This window comes from Podarcis liolepis (genome assembly GCF_965112155.1).
Source record: "Podarcis liolepis genome assembly, chromosome: 7".
NCBI lineage: Eukaryota > Metazoa > Chordata > Lepidosauria > Squamata > Lacertidae > Podarcis > Podarcis liolepis.
Genome location: NC_139561.1, coordinates 22823527 through 22838867, shown reverse-complemented (window position 1 = coordinate 22838867; position 15341 = coordinate 22823527). Strand labels below are relative to the sequence as shown.

The window sequence follows — 15341 nt, the reverse complement described above, 5'->3', positions numbered from 1 at the left end:
GAGATGAGCGCCGCAACCCCAGAGTCGGCCACGACTGGATCTAATGGTCAGGGGTCCCTTTACCTTTACCTTTATTATGTTTTTACTGTAATTTTTACTGTTGTTAGCTGCCCTGAGCCCAGCTCTGGCCGGGGAGGGCGGGGTATAAATAAAAATTATTATTATTATTATTATTATTATTATTATTATTATTATTATTAACCGCTTTCAGTCATTTTGGTTACTGACAGTTGTGCTTGTTACTTTTTCCTTGCAGCAAGATTCCATGAACAGATATGGAGCCCTGAGTTCTCAGCATAAGATCCTGAAGGTAAACGGTCCCTGGTTCTTTTTGACACAGGAATCTCAGCCATTTCTAGGGATGGGGGAACCTGCCGCCCTCCAGACGACAACTCCATCATCTCTAACCATTGCATTCCCTTGCTCCTTTCTAATACTACTACTACTAATACTGTAGTGGAGTATGGTGGAAGCATCACAGAACAATGTGGAATGTTGTCTGGATGGTCTGGTATTAATCCACTGTTATTGTGTAAATGGCATGTGGCAGAATTTATCCACTCAAAAAGAACAACCCACTCTAGAGCGGTCCCTACGTACTCTGGGGAGGGTGTCCAGAATGACTGCTTGGGAAACTGGCCCTAACATTTGTACACAAAGGTCTCGCTATCCAAACACAACATGCTCTCAGGAAGTTGTTTGTTAGGCTCGCGTCTGCATAATGATTCGCCGATTTACATTGATTCCTATGGAAAAAAATTTAATGCGTTTCCAGCCACAAAATTTTGACCCCCAAAGACCACACAAAAACCTTGAAACCTTGCAAAAGGCAAACAAGGAAGGGGGGAAAATACTCTTATTTGTCCAGTCTCTCCTGCTTCCTCCCTTCTAAGTGTACGATTATATAATTCAGTGTCTACTTATGTGTTTGTTTAGGCAAGGCTATCCAGGCCTGTAAAAGTTACTTATATGTATTTATTTTAGCTACTGTTGATTTTAATCATCGTTTGGATGTTTGAAAATGCCTTTATTATTTTACTTTTTAAATCAAACATTTTAATGTTTCATGTGATTTTTTTATAAACAGCTTAGAGCTTTTCTTACAATGTGCACACACACACAAAAAATGGTTTAAATAATCTTCAGTGGGTCTATTTTGAGTAGTATTGGATGCAAGCTTTATTTTCTGTGGGATAAACCAGGTCCCCATTGTGGCTATTGGTACACATTTAGCAGGATTTATGATTGTTTAGCAGGATTTATTATTGTTGTTAAATTTAATTAATTTATAATTTTATTGTTTTATCTTTTTTGTAAACCACTTTTTTAAAAAAACAACCACTGTACAAGTTTATATATAAGTTATATTTATATAAATAAATAATAGAAACAAAAATCAATGAAATCCTCTAAGTGGTTTGCGCAAAAGCATATAAAAGACTCGTTTAAAAATACCGATAAAATAAAAACTTTAAAAACAAACAAACACAAAAAATCTGTTTGAAAGGCCAAAAGCTCAGTGAAATTCAAATCATGAACATTTCCCAATGTGTTTTTTTTATAAACTCACACACAAGGTTTAAAAAGCCCGAGAGAGGGGAAGGTGGGAAAAAGTCTGTCTTTGTTAGTTTCCTTCTGGGTCACTTAACCCAGATTTGTTATGCTTTCACTGTTAATAGATTCTGAGTACACACTCTTTAATTTGGACTTTTACAACGCATTAATTGGCTACAGGGATTCTACTTCCTTTTTCTTTTTTTTAAGTAACCAATGTAAGACTGAAGATGGTGGTGGTGATTTTTTACCTGCCCTTCATCGCAAAGTCCCAGGGAGGATTGCAACAATATAAAAATACAATGTTAAGATGTGTTAAAATAAAAGAGTATCACTATTATTATTATTATTATTATTATTATTATTATTATTATTATTGCGTTTGCTTTATTAGTTGCCTTCCAAACCACTGCCTCAAGGCGACTTACCTGTAACAAAACTAAAAACACTAAAACAGCAAATATGTTTAAAACAAGACTGACAAGTGGAAAATCGTGGTGAAGACCCCATTATTCAGCTGGGGAATACTTTGATTGTTTCCGGAATAGCTCAGCCTTTCTTTCTATGACTGAACTGAGAACCCCCATGTGAGTTTATAGCCCTGTCTTTCTCTGCCCTTTCCCAAGCTAGGGACCTCTAAAAAACACCGGGGAAAACCCTTTCGCACGGTGCTACTGACCCAGAATTCACCTCCTTCGGTGTTCCCATAGTAACTTGCAGCGATCGTGCTCTGCTTGGCTTGGCAGCACCAATTATATATGTAGATCGATGGGTGCTCAGGTGAACTCCTGGCCCCTTTTAGACAATGGCTAATTCTTCACAGCCACCCCAGTTTTTGAGGCTAGCTGGGCAGGGTTGGGAGAGGGAATGCTTGGGAGAAGAGAAGGGAAGAAATGGTGGCAGCGGGAATGAACCGCTGTCTTCCAATGCAGCCATATCACTGAGTCTTGCCTAATGGTCCCAGTAGTTTGGATGACGGCACAGTATGTCTTGCTGACCTGGGAATAAGCCTTGTTAAACTCCGTGGTGTCTGGGGAGAAAACCAGCATAGGACCGTACTATAAAAGTTTACCCTCGTTGGTACAAATGAAGCTCCCACTACAGTTAATCAACTTGAATCTTATCAATCAGTCAACTTGAATCTATCAATCAGTCAGCTTAGAAGTTGCTGTTGCTATCAGCCAGATAAAAATCAAACAACTGATAGGTGAAGTGATTGAATCTGAATAAATCACTTTGGCCAAATTGACGTACAAACTGCGTGATAAGGACAATTGTGACTTCAAGGAAGAATGGGAACTTTTTACAAATTACTTAAAAAGACAACAAAATGATCTGGACTCCTTGGCAGGTTTTGAATAAACACCCACAAATTTATTAGTTGAACACATGATAGATAAGGCAAGGATATGTACAATTTTATAAGATGCAGAGAACAATTTGTGCAAAGAAACCAGAGAGGAGAGCTGAGGGAAGTCCTTTGGGGGGGGGATGGGGGGGCGGGAAATAATGTAATAGACTGGTAATTTGTTATGCTGAAATTGTTTAATTTTTTTTTTTTAAATCTGAACACATCACGATACAGCTTTAAGCCCTAATGTGATTAGAGAACCTTTGGAGGTAAAATTAGAAACATACAAGTGGGAGCTGCCACAAAATGTTGCAGCACGGAGTATTCCAGTTCAGGACACTCCATTCCATTCCGGCCTTTCCTGATTTCCTCTTTCTTTTCTTGCCACCTGCCTGTCAGCCTTCTGTGGCCACTGACCTTGCTCACTCCTTACCAGACACGAGTTCCCACAACCCTGAGGATCTTACTGTATTCCTACAAACCTTGGGGTTTCTTCCAAATCTAAGGATTCACACACACACACACACACACACACACACACACGTGTGTATGGCATGGATGGTACCATTTTGACTGTATAAGTGCTTTGAGAGTTTTGTTTACAATCAAGTGGCACGTACATTTTAATGAAACAAACAAATCATTGGCACTCATTTCTGGACACTGTAGACAGAGGGACTGATTCCTTGTTAGTGATTTGGAAAGTTTCCGAATGGGGGAAGAGAAGATGTGAGTGTGTCACACAGGAGTCTCTCGCCCCTCCGCTCCTGCCCTGTCTCAGTTCTAATTTTTATTTTTCCTTGGATTAGAATCAGCACGAAGATGTCAAGAAGCAGCTTCTTGACCTGCAGATGCAACACAATGGGCTGAAACTGGAACACCGCAAGATAACAGAGACCCACAACCAGAAGTACTCCCAGCTGCAGAGAGAGAAGGAAAGCGAGGTGGGAGGTTTGCAAGGTGAGTGCAGGATCCTGCATTCGCAGAGAGGATGGGAGAAGTCAGCAGCAGAGATTTGGGTCTCCAACTCCAGAGATAGGGTCATCCACCCCACTCTCCCCATCACCCCTTTCCCATCATCAAGGGCCGTCTTCAGGCGCCACACAATAGCCCTTCTGTTAGTGTGGTAGCATGCGGGGGGTGTTGTGGGAGCCTAGGACTTGCTGATCAGAAGGTCAGCTGTTCGAATCCCTGCGACGGGGTGAGCTCCCGTTGCTCAGTCCCTGCTCCTGCCAACCTAGCAGTTTGAAAGCACGTCAAAGTGCAAGTAGATAAATAGGTACCGCTCCAGCGGGAAGGTAAACGGCGTTTCCGTGTGCTGCTCTGGTTCGCCAGAAACGGCTTAGTCATGCTGGCCACATGACCCGGAAACTCTACGCTGGCTCCCTCTGCCAATAAAACGAGATGAGCGCCGCAACCCCAGAGTTGGCCACGACTGGACCTAATGGTCAGGAGTCCCTTTACCTTTACTTTCCACTTTGAAACTCCCTGCCTACTGACACCTGGCAGGTTCCTTCATTGTATTCTGCATTGGGCAGGACTGGATGACCTCTTGCAACTTCAGTTTCTAAGGCAGCTACAGCCATTCTCGGATCAGGAAAGCTTGACCACGGTTGTCCATGCCTTGGTGATCTCACATGCAGGAGTACTGCAATGCACTCTGCGTAGGGCTGTCCCTGATCTGCTTACAGCTGGTGCAGAAGATGACGGCTATAGGTCGCTTGTGGGAATTGCATATAACGCCTTGTTTACAGGACTCACACTGGCTGCCCATTTGCTGCTGGGCCAAATTCAAGGCGTTAGTACTAACATGTGAGTTCCTATGTAGCTCAGGACCACCTTGCTTGAGAGACCACCTTATCGTTCATACACACAGTAGCTGCGAGAGCTTTTCCAGCAAGGCCTCCAAAGCCCGCTCTGAAGTAACCTGGATCAGGGCATTTAGCTGACCTTGTTCTGCAGAATAGCATCCCTGTCAAAATACAACAGGTGTCCACTCTCTGCACTTTTCCTGAAACAGTTGAACTCATTTTTGCTCCAGCAGACTCTCCTGGCTGAATAAACGAGTCTTTGCCATGAGTGTCCATCTGCTAAGATTTTTCTTTTAAATGTACCTGTTGCTTTTGTGTTTTTAGCTATTTTATGTGTAAATTGCCTTGAGAAAGTGATTGATAAATCAACTGCCATAACTGCAACTCTGCAGTTAGCTTGGAAACCTAATTACAGTGGTACCTCAGGTTAAGAACTTAATTCATTCTGGAGGTCCGTTCTTAACCTGAAACTGTTCTTAACCTGAAGCACCACTTTAGCTAATGGGGCCTCCCACTGTCGTTGCGCCGCTGTGGCGCGATTTCTGTTCTTATCCTGAAGCAAAGTTCTTAACCTGAGGTACTATTTCTGGGTTAGCAGAGTCTGTAACCTGAAGCGTTTGTAACCTAAAGCGTCTGTAACCCGAGGTACCACTGTATTGTTATTTAACTGGAGCAACGTGTGATTATTGTCATTTATCTCCCCCCCCCCTTGCAGATACAGTTTACAAGCTCAGGGAGGAGAGCAAGTTGCTTCGCAAAGCCCACCAGGATGTTCACTCACAGCTTCTCAGTGCTCAGGTAGGCTCTGGGGATGGGCAGCGCAGTGTAGTGGTTGGAGCACTGGACCAGGATGTGAGCAGGCAGGGTTCAAATCCCCACTTGGCCATGGAGCTCAGTGAGTAACCTTGAGCTGCTCACTGTCTCTCACTCTAACCTACTTCACTGGGCCGTTGTGAGTATAAAATGGGCAGGGAGAAAGCAATGCACACTATCTTGCTCCCCTTGGAGGAAAAGAAGAAGAGGAGTTTGGATTTGATATCCCGCTTTATCACTACCCTAAGGAGTCTCAAAGCAGCTAACATTCTCCTTTCCCTTTCTCCCCCACAACAAACACTCTGTGAGGTGAGTGAGGCTGAGAAACTTCGAGGAAGTGTGACTAGCCCAAGGTCACCCAGCAGCTGCATGTGGAGGAGCAGGGAATCGAACCCGGTTCACCAGATTATGAGTCCACCGCTCTTAACCACTACACCACACTGGCTGAGATATACCGTATATACGCGAGTATAAGCCGACCTGAGTATAAGCCGAGGCACCTAATTTTACCACAAAAAACTGGGGAAATTTACTGACTCGAGTATAAGCCTGTTCACCACACCACAAACCTGGTGGTGGTAGCAGCAGCGGAGGAAGAACAAGCAGCCCCAAAGGGCTGCTTTTGGGCTGCTCGTTCCTCCGCCGACAGCGGCAAAGGCGGAGGAGGAGGAAGGATCAGCCCAAAAGGACCCTCACTCGAGTATAAGCCAAGGGAGGCTATTTCAGCATAAAAAATGTGCTGAAAAGGTGGGCTTATACTTGAGTATATACAGTAGATGGAATATACATATTCACTCAGTGATTCATAGCGCTCAGCCACAGTGGCCTCCCTGACATTACCACATCTCTCGTTGTGAAGACGGTGCCCCATCATTTAGATTTTTTTTGAGGCTGAAGTGTTCATACAAGTTACCGGTGACTGTAAACTGCCCACTTCGCCATTTTTCCTGATGGCACCAGGGGGAAAAATTGGGGAAAGGGGCAGAGAAGAGGCAAAGTATATTTCTAGGTGTGCTGGAAAGAAAATAACAGCATATGTTCAGTACAGGTGTTCAGAAATGTGGGGGGCAAAGGAGGCATGACCTCTCTGTTTACCCCCCCCCATCCCCGCTGCTGCTCAGCATCTTGTGAAGATGATGAATTGAATTCATATTCTGCCCTTGTTGGGAGCCCATTGGGAGCTGTCCGGGGTCCTGATTCCTGCCTTGATTGACCTGCCCAGAAGAGCCTTAGCTAAAAACGTCCTCACTGGAGAGAAACGGATGGTCTCTTCTGTCCAAAAGCGATTGTTCTAACTCCTTTGGGGCCTTTTCTTCTTTGGTCTGCCTCCAGGTCCAGATGGAAGAGTTCAGGCAGCTCAAGGAGACCCTTCAAAAGATGCCGAGCTTTAAGGAAGTGGTGGGGGCCAAAGCGCAGCTGAAGAATGAGCAGCCCCCAGGACAAGGTCTTGGCATGTTGCAGATTGTTAGGCCAAAGGTAGGATGTCTGGGTGTCCCTCTCCCTCCTCTCTCACCTTCCAAACCTTAGACCCAGGGGAAAGAGCTTCACACTCGAGTAGGGTAGTGATAATAATAATAATAATAATAATAATAATAATAATAATAATAATAATAATTGTACCCCTCCCATTTAGTTGGGTTTCCCCAGGCACTCTAGGCAGCTCCCAACAGAATACTAAAAGCAAGATCAAACATCAAACATTGAAAACTTCCCTAAACAGGGTTGCCTTCAGACGTCTTCTAAAAGTCAGATACAGTGGTACCTCGGGTTAAGTACTTAATTCGTTCCGGAGGTCTGTTCTTAACCTGAAACTGTTCTTAACCTGAAGCACCACTTTAGCTAATGGGGCTCCTGCTGCCGCCGTGCTGCTGGAGCACGATTTCTGTTCTTATCCTGAAGCACTATTTCTGGGTTAGCAGAGTCTGTAACCTGAAGCGTATGTAACCTGAAGCGTCTGTAACTCGAGGTACCACTGTAGTTGTTTATTTCCTTGACATCTGATGGGAGGGCGTTCCACAGCCCCTCTGCCTGGTTCCCTGTAACCTCACTTCTCGCAGTCAGGGAACTGCCAGAAGGCCCTTGGATTTGGACCTCAGTGTCCCGGCAGAACGTTGGTGGTGGCAACGCTCCTTCAGGTATACTGGGCCGAGGCCATTTAGGACGTTAAAGGTCAGCACCAACACTTTGAATTGTGCTCAGGAACATACTGGGAGCCAATGTAGGCCTTGCAGGACCGGTGTGATAGGGTCTTGGCAGCCACTCCCAGTCGCATTCTGCCGCCTTCTGGATTAATTGTAGTTTCCAGGTCACCTTCAAAGGTAGCCTCACGTAGAGCGCATTGCAGTAGCCCAATGTGGCCCTCCAGGTCTCTGCCTGGCCCTCGAGACTCTCTCCAGGCGACACCGCCTCTCCACAGGCCACACCTACCTTTGCCGGTCTGGAATTTGCTCTTGCACTCATCCTGCATCTTGTTTGTCTGGATGGAGAGGGGTGGAAGAGTGTTTGTAGAAACAGAGCTACTGTACAGAGGTGACATTCACATTCGTTGACTTACCTGCAGCTGGCATGTGGCCCCTGGAAGGAAGTGTGGCCCTCGGTTTCCCCGCCCCTGCTGTATACCAATATCAAACTCATTCACCAAGGGTGGATTCTTATGTAGGCAGAATGGCACCAAGCAAATGCCATAGGGAGATAGTATCCGCAGGCCTAGAGGAACCCCAGTTTTTGAATTGTCATCGTTATTATCTCTAGGAATGGGGTGTCAAAAGGGAAATGTCCAGTGAAGGCAGAGCATTCTCAGTGAGCATGGAATGCTGAAAAAACAAAGGAAGGGGAACGGAATGGCATGTTCTAGATAAGGGCGCGACTCACGGACTGGCAGAAAGCACTCCATACTGCAACATTTTGTTGCAGATCCCACTTGTTCAGGATGAAGTGCAGTTTCTGAGGATCCTCTTCCTGTCTAAGCTTGTCTTTCCTGGGTTTTCCCCCCTCGTCTAGGCCTCACTAGGCAATGAAGCAAAACCACCCCAGAGTCCCTTGGGGCAAGCTGCAGTTCCAGCAGGGAGTTCCCCTGTTGCTCCGGCCTCTAGCATCAAACAGCAGGGAGAAGCCATCTTGCCTGAAGGCAACGGCAGGCCTCAGGTCAATGTGCCGTTTGGCCAGGTGGCCCCGCCCCATGAAGCCCACCTGCCGCCTCCGGCCTGGCCTCAGGTGGGGCAAAGGGATAACCCCATAGTCCGCTTCACGAGGATGGTGAATAGCGTGCAGAATGGGATCCAGGTAAGAATACTAAAATAATATAGAATAATAATAAAAAATGTTAAGATACACTTTCTTCAAAAAACCAGAGCTATTCTTACTAGGTATTTTTACAACAGACATCCCAAAGGACAATAAGAGAGTCTTTTTGTACGCAATAACGGGTGCCAGGATAGCAATTGCAAAACATTAGAATAGTAACACAATTCCAACAAAGGAGGAATGGTTAATAAAATTAAGCGAATATCTCGAACTGGCGAAATTAACAGTAATAGTAAGAAATCAACCAAGTGAAAAAATCAGGAGAGAATGGGATGTCTTTACAAATTATATGAAGAAGGTTGGTTCCCCAAATTATGACTGGCTTAGCCTAGACTAAAAATTCCACAGGTAAGCAAATTGTCTCTCCACAAAGTTTAAAATGATTACAGACAACCAAAGATATAAGGTTAAAGGAACAGTATAGTGGTAGAAAAGGGACACAGGTGGTGCTTTGGGTTAAACCACAGAGCCTAGGACTTGCTAATCAGAAGGTCAGCTGTTCGAATCCCCGCGACGGGGTGAGCTCCCGTTGCTTGGTCCCTGCTACTGCCAACCTAGCAGTTCAAAAGCATAGAATCATAGAATCATAGAATCATAGAGTTGGAAGAGACCACAAGGGCCATCGAGTCCAACCCCCTGCCAAGCAGGAAACACCATGTCAAAGTGCAAGTAGATAAACAGGTGGGAAGGTAAACGGCGTTTCCGTGTGCTGCTCTGGTTCACCAAAAGCGGCTTAGTCATGCTGGTCACATGAACCGGAAGCTGTACGCCGGCTCCCTCGGCCAATAAAGTGAGATGAGCGCCGCAACCCCAGAGTCGGCCACGGTTATTGTGAGGATAAAATGGGAAGAGGGAGAATCATAAATACCATCTTAAGCCCCTTGGTTGGAAAAGATGAGCTATAAATGGAATGAATGAATGAATGAATGAATGATTGAATCTTTAGGTTCAGTGTACCCATTCTGCTGGGCGAGAATTGGGACTAGTCCACGTGACAGTTTATAGTGAACTTACGGCTGCTCATCCATGCGTTTTTTTAATGCAGCATTCACACAATGCTGTCTTTATCAAGACACCACCCCATATTATCCCTCTTCAACTTTCAAATTTGCATTTATTGAGAACATTTGTACCCCAAAGCTGCCAGAGAGGCTTACATGTAATCCATTTGAAGCAATGCAGTCCCTTCTCGCAGATTTAACAATCTTAAAACAGCAACATCCATGAAACTCAAGGTAAAAGGGACAGGGAGGGAAGAGAAAATAAGCAAACTCTTACGACAGCTGATGTACAAACAGTTGTGGCTAGGAGGTGACTTGATGGAGCTGGTTATTGTCAAAGCTGCTGGAACGAACCCTGCTTCCCATATCTCCCACTCTGGCAGTGTGATTTTCTATGGAAAATCCATTAAGGAAAAAGAAGGGGGGAAACAACCCATAGGAAATGGTAAATCTGGATTAAAATCTGAGGTAAAAAGATACGCCTTTAAAAGCAGCCTAGGAATCAGCCAGTGATGCTTGTTTTGTGGTTCAGGAAAGCTCCAAGTCCACAGTGAATTGTTATGTGGAAGTGCCCTTTCTCCCCTCAAAATACTCTTCCACTGGGTCTCCCCAGGCCTAGTCATCGCACTCAAGCCACTCTACCACACTGTCTCTCCAGCTCTGCTTTCAGGGTATGTGTCCCCCTTTTGCTTTTTCTCTCGGTAGGATCAAAAAGCTGCTCAGAGCAGGCCGGGGGAGAGTGAGGAAAACGTTCCTTCTGAAGACATGGCGAACAGTTTCAGACTCGTGCCTGCCTCAGAGGAAGCCCAGGATTTGGAAAAGCAGCCCTCTGTGGGGAGCCAGCGGGATCGTGCCGTGCAGAGGTTTGTAGCCTTTGTGGGTTGGGGTTCACGGTCACCCCACCTGTCAGGAGTGAGCCAGCAGTAAATCACACAGTGCAAGTTGGAGTTAACTCTTTGTCAGCAAAAACATGACCAACACAGGAGTGTCAGGCCTAATGAGCACAGCAGCTCATCCCTGGGAGGTCTTACTCCATGAATCAGTTGCTGAGACTGAAAGTCCCCACCTCCCCACAGCTGCCTAAGTCACAGGGTTCCCCCCCAAGCAATCAGAGACTGCGCCTATGTGTTGTCAATCTCTCCACCCATTTCATGCCTCTTCTAGTTTTGGGAGATCAGAGGGGAGGGGAGCTTGGTGCAGCAAGAGCCGGAGACACTCGTGTCTCTTCCCCAGCCTGACTCATCTCTGCCTCTTGGCCTCTCTCCTCTCGCCCTCCTGCTTCAGCTTCTGACTCTGATTTTGAACTTCCCTCTGCCACAGACTCTCCCAGCTCCCAAAGTCCGGTGACCTCCTCAGTTTCTGACACCACCTTCCCACAGTCGTCTCCCTCTGACCACCGCTCCCAGAGTTAATAAATAATAATAAAATTTTATTTATATCCCGCCTTCCCCAGCTGAAGCCGGGCTCAGAGCGGCTAGCAACAATAGAAGTAACACAACATTCTAAAATCAATTCATTTTAAAATCAATTCAAAATCAAATTCATGGCAACCATTGGGCTAGAGTTCTGTGAGGATTACCAAAGGAGGGGGTCAGACTGCGCCTTGGCCAAAGGTCTGGTGGAACAGCTCTGTCCTGCAGGCCCTGCGGAAAGATGTCAAGTCCCGCAGGGCCCTAGTCTCTTGTGACAGAGCGTTCCACCAAGTCGGGGCCACAGCCGAAAAAGCCCTGGCTCTGGTTGAGGCCAGCCTAACCTCCCTGTGGCCCAGAGGGACCTCCAGGATGTTTTTGTTTCAAGAAAGTAAGTTCCTCCGTGGGACATACCAGGAGAGGCAGTCCCTTAGGTACAAGGGTCCTAGGCCATATAGTTCAGAGCCTTCTTCCATTCCAGCTGGTTCATCCCACCATTCCTCTGCATCCAATGAGTCCATGACTTAAGAAGTCTTACTGGATCAGGTTGATAAGCCATCTAGTGCAGTATCCTGTTCTTACGGTGGCCTACTAGGTGCCTATGGGAAGCTCTCCAGCAGGATTTGAGTGCAATGGCGAATGTCCCCTCCTGCAGTCTCCAGCAGCTGGTATTAAAAAACTTTCTGCCTCTGTCCTTGAAAGCAGAGCAGAGCCATCATGGCTAGTAACCACTGCTAGCGTTATCCTTTGCGAATTTGCATCATTTTCTTTTAAAGTCATCCAGGTTGGTGGCTTTCCATTGGCATGAATCCCAGAACGCAACTTGCACACTGTGTGAAAAGTCCTTTGTCTATCCTAATCTTCCAGCCTTCTGTTTAATTGGCTGTTCACCTGTTCCAGTGTTAATAAGAGACCGAGAAAAACCTTCCCCTGTCTACTTTCTCCATGCCCAGGCATCATTTCATCTGCTTCCATCACATCACATCGCCTTTTCTCTGATCTTAAAACCCCCAAATATTGTAACCTGTCCTCATAGGGAGTTGCTCCACCCATGTCAGCATTTTGGTTGCCCGTTTTCTGACTCTGCGATATCCTTTTTGAGTTGAGGCAACCAGAACTTGTTTGAGAATGCTGCCTGGGTGTTTCTGGTTAAGTATAAAAGGCTGACAATCTGTATAGGGCATTGCAAGCTTCTGGTCTTATGGGAGCAGGGCCTGCTCAGCACTTCTCATTAAGGAAGCCTTAAGCTGTTTATTTCGAAGGCTGCTTCCTTGCGCTTGCCTCTAATTATTCAGTAATCCATCAGACTCTGTGGGAGAAGTCCGAGCTAAGTAGGTGTTGTTTTTCTTCAAGGTTATATGGAAATATGAAAACAGCAGGTGATAAGTGGAAGCCGAGGAGGATAAGAATATATTTGGCGCTCTCTCTCTTCCCAAAGCGCAGGCAAAGGCTGGAAAAGAACCATAGGGACATCAATTTTCTCCACAACGGCCATTACTTTCACAGAACACTGCCCAGCCTTGCCCAACCTGGTGCCCTCTGGATGTTGTTGTTGGACTAGAAATCCCCATTCATCCCTGACCAATTGTAAGGTTTTAAAAAACAACAACTGGAGGGCACCAGACTGGCAAAACTCTCAGTGTGGTTTAACCATCAATCCCTCTTCCCAGCAAACTCTGGGAATGGGAGCTCTGTGAACAGGAGTCTCTTAACAACTCTCAGTGCCCTGAACAAGCTGTCATTCCTAGGATTCTTTGGGGGAAGCCATGATGGTTTAAAGTGGTATGATGCTGCTTTAAATCTATAGTGCAGATGGGGCCTCAGTATAAGGCACCTTGCTATGTGTCCCTGTTCCAACTTTACAAAAAGGTGGAAGAGGCAATTCCTGAGAGATTCTCCTGACTCTTTCTTTCTTTCTTCTGCAGCTGGCAAGACATAGTCAACAAGGTCAATGCCCAGGTGGATGAAGAACAGGCTCCTCGTTACCCACAAAGCCTCCACCTGGGCGGCCGACCCAGGCAAGAGCAAGCGATAGCTGATGTCAATCAAGTGCTGGCCAATCCACAGAGAGGGGCAGGGAAGCAGCGAGCCAGTTGGGAAGCGGGAAAAGGAGGAACGGATGATGAGGAACTCCATATGGGTATGGGTTCCGGAACTTGTCGTGATCTTAAGGGGGGTGTTATGTGGGTGGGCAGAGGAGGATTCTGGGATTGCTCCACGTGATGTCACAGGGAGCAATCCTGCACATCTGCACATGCATGTTTTGGGGTGGTGAGTTGGGAGTGGGAAATGAACTCCCGTCAATGAAATACAAAGATGGGCAATCTGTGGCCCTCCAGTTTTGCCAAATTCCCATCAGTACCAGAAAGTCTGTGGTCCAGCTGCATCTCTGATATAAAGTCTTGTCCAGCCACTAGATAGATAGATAGATAGATAGATAGATAGATAGATAGATAGATGATAGATAGATACACACACACACACACACACACACACACACACACACACACATTTTGTGTGGAACAAAAGCAGGAGAGCCATAAAGCGTTCATTCATTCATTCATTCCAGTTCCTATCCTGCCCTCCTTCCCAAAGGAGTCAAGCGCAGCAAATATGAAAATGTTAAAACTGAAAATAAAATGAAAAAGAAATCACTTAAAGGCCATTAAGAAACAACAACAACCAACAAAAAAAAAACATTCAGAACTCAAAGCACATGTGTGTGAGAGAGAGATCCTTTATGATAATGGGGTCATTTGTGTGGGTTTGGCATTGTACCTTGTACAAATCTCTGTAAAAATACAGTAGTCATGGAAGTGGGGTGAAGAAAGCTGTGTGGGGAGGTTGTTTGTCTGCCAGGGGCCCAGTAACCAACTGGCAGGGCCGGGGACTCCGTTGGTTCCCCCTGGGATTTTCCCATCATGCCGTCCCCTCCACTTCTCTGAACGAAAGCTACTTGTTGCCATGACGATAGAGGGAGCATCCATGCTGCGCTCCGTCCTGCCACAGCATCATCGCTAGGCCCACAAGCAGCCATCTTCACTGGCTCTGCAGCTGGGTGGTTTCCATGGATACCTTGCAAGTCCTGCTCTCACCTGAAGGAAAACCCCTGCCGCCCTGCCCCGGCCGAAAAGCATGTCAATTAACATTATTATATATTAAATTTCTAGGCTGTCCTTCCTCCCAAAGGAGCCAACTAAAAGTAGAGAAACAATATCATTAAAATAAAATAAAAACCTATTGAAAAGCATTCCAAATTTCTGTTTTAAAAAGAAAGAAAGAAAGAAAGAAAGAAAGAAAGAAAGAAAGAAAGAAAGACAGAAAGACAATGGTCATGTTTTAGCATAGCTAATAAATAATTTTCAAGGTTGCTGGGAACAATTTCTCTCCATCATCAAATGCCTGGGTGAATAGGAATGTTCCTTTAAAAATCTCTCCTGAATGTTAATAATGAGGGAGACAGAATCATCTCACCCTGGGAGGCACTCCGAATTTAATCCCCCCGCCTTTCTAAAAGGAATTGGAACCAGCACACAGACATGATTTATTTTATTTCATTTCATAAGATTTACACTTCTTGGTTGTAAAACAAACAAACAAAAATATGCTTCTAGGATCAAGCCACCAATTAGTGTATATATTGTACTAATTTAAATATTAACACCTACGGAAAGAATCCTCCTCTGAGTTCTTGTTCTTCAGCAACTGAGAGACTGGACACACAACGGGGGGGGGGTAATACAAGAGCCATATTTCTTAATTTGTTCTTTACTGGGTTTTTTAAATTGTAGGTTTTACTGGAAAATATCTATATATACATTTATTAAAAAATAAGGCAAGATTGGAAATTGAGAAACCAAGAGAAGCTGAAATACACTTTGCCCTTCCCTACTGTTGAGCTTGAGATTGTATATTCTTTGGGGCAGGGATCCTGCCTCTTTGGGGGTTGTGCTGCTCCCATTTTCATAGGCTTTGGAGTCGCAGGTTTTAGAAGCAGGACAAAAATCGGTTGGGAATGCAAACCGTCTGCTTGATGCCGTAATCAATCTTACAAAGCGCAGTTGGGAGAAGTGGGATTTGAACCCACAGCTCCCGAAGA

The 15341-nt window shown here is 45.5% G+C and overlaps 1 protein-coding gene across 4 annotated transcripts in view; it reads left to right on the top strand.

Moving 5' to 3' along the window:
• The window catches only part of LOC310711283 (uncharacterized protein), a 45393-nt gene that overhangs the window by 15904 nt on the left and 14148 nt on the right, over positions 1-15341 (top strand). For all 4 annotated transcript variants that reach the window (XM_083513048.1, XM_083513047.1, XM_083513049.1 and 1 more), the window contains 7 exons: positions 257-310; positions 3715-3865; positions 5432-5514; positions 6862-7005; positions 8530-8811; positions 10539-10696; positions 13168-13382. In XM_083513048.1, the coding sequence (XP_083369174.1) occupies positions 257-310; positions 3715-3865; positions 5432-5514; positions 6862-7005; positions 8530-8811; positions 10539-10696; positions 13168-13382 (1087 nt within the window). The remainder of the gene's footprint in view (positions 1-256; positions 311-3714; positions 3866-5431; positions 5515-6861; positions 7006-8529; positions 8812-10538; positions 10697-13167; positions 13383-15341) is intronic.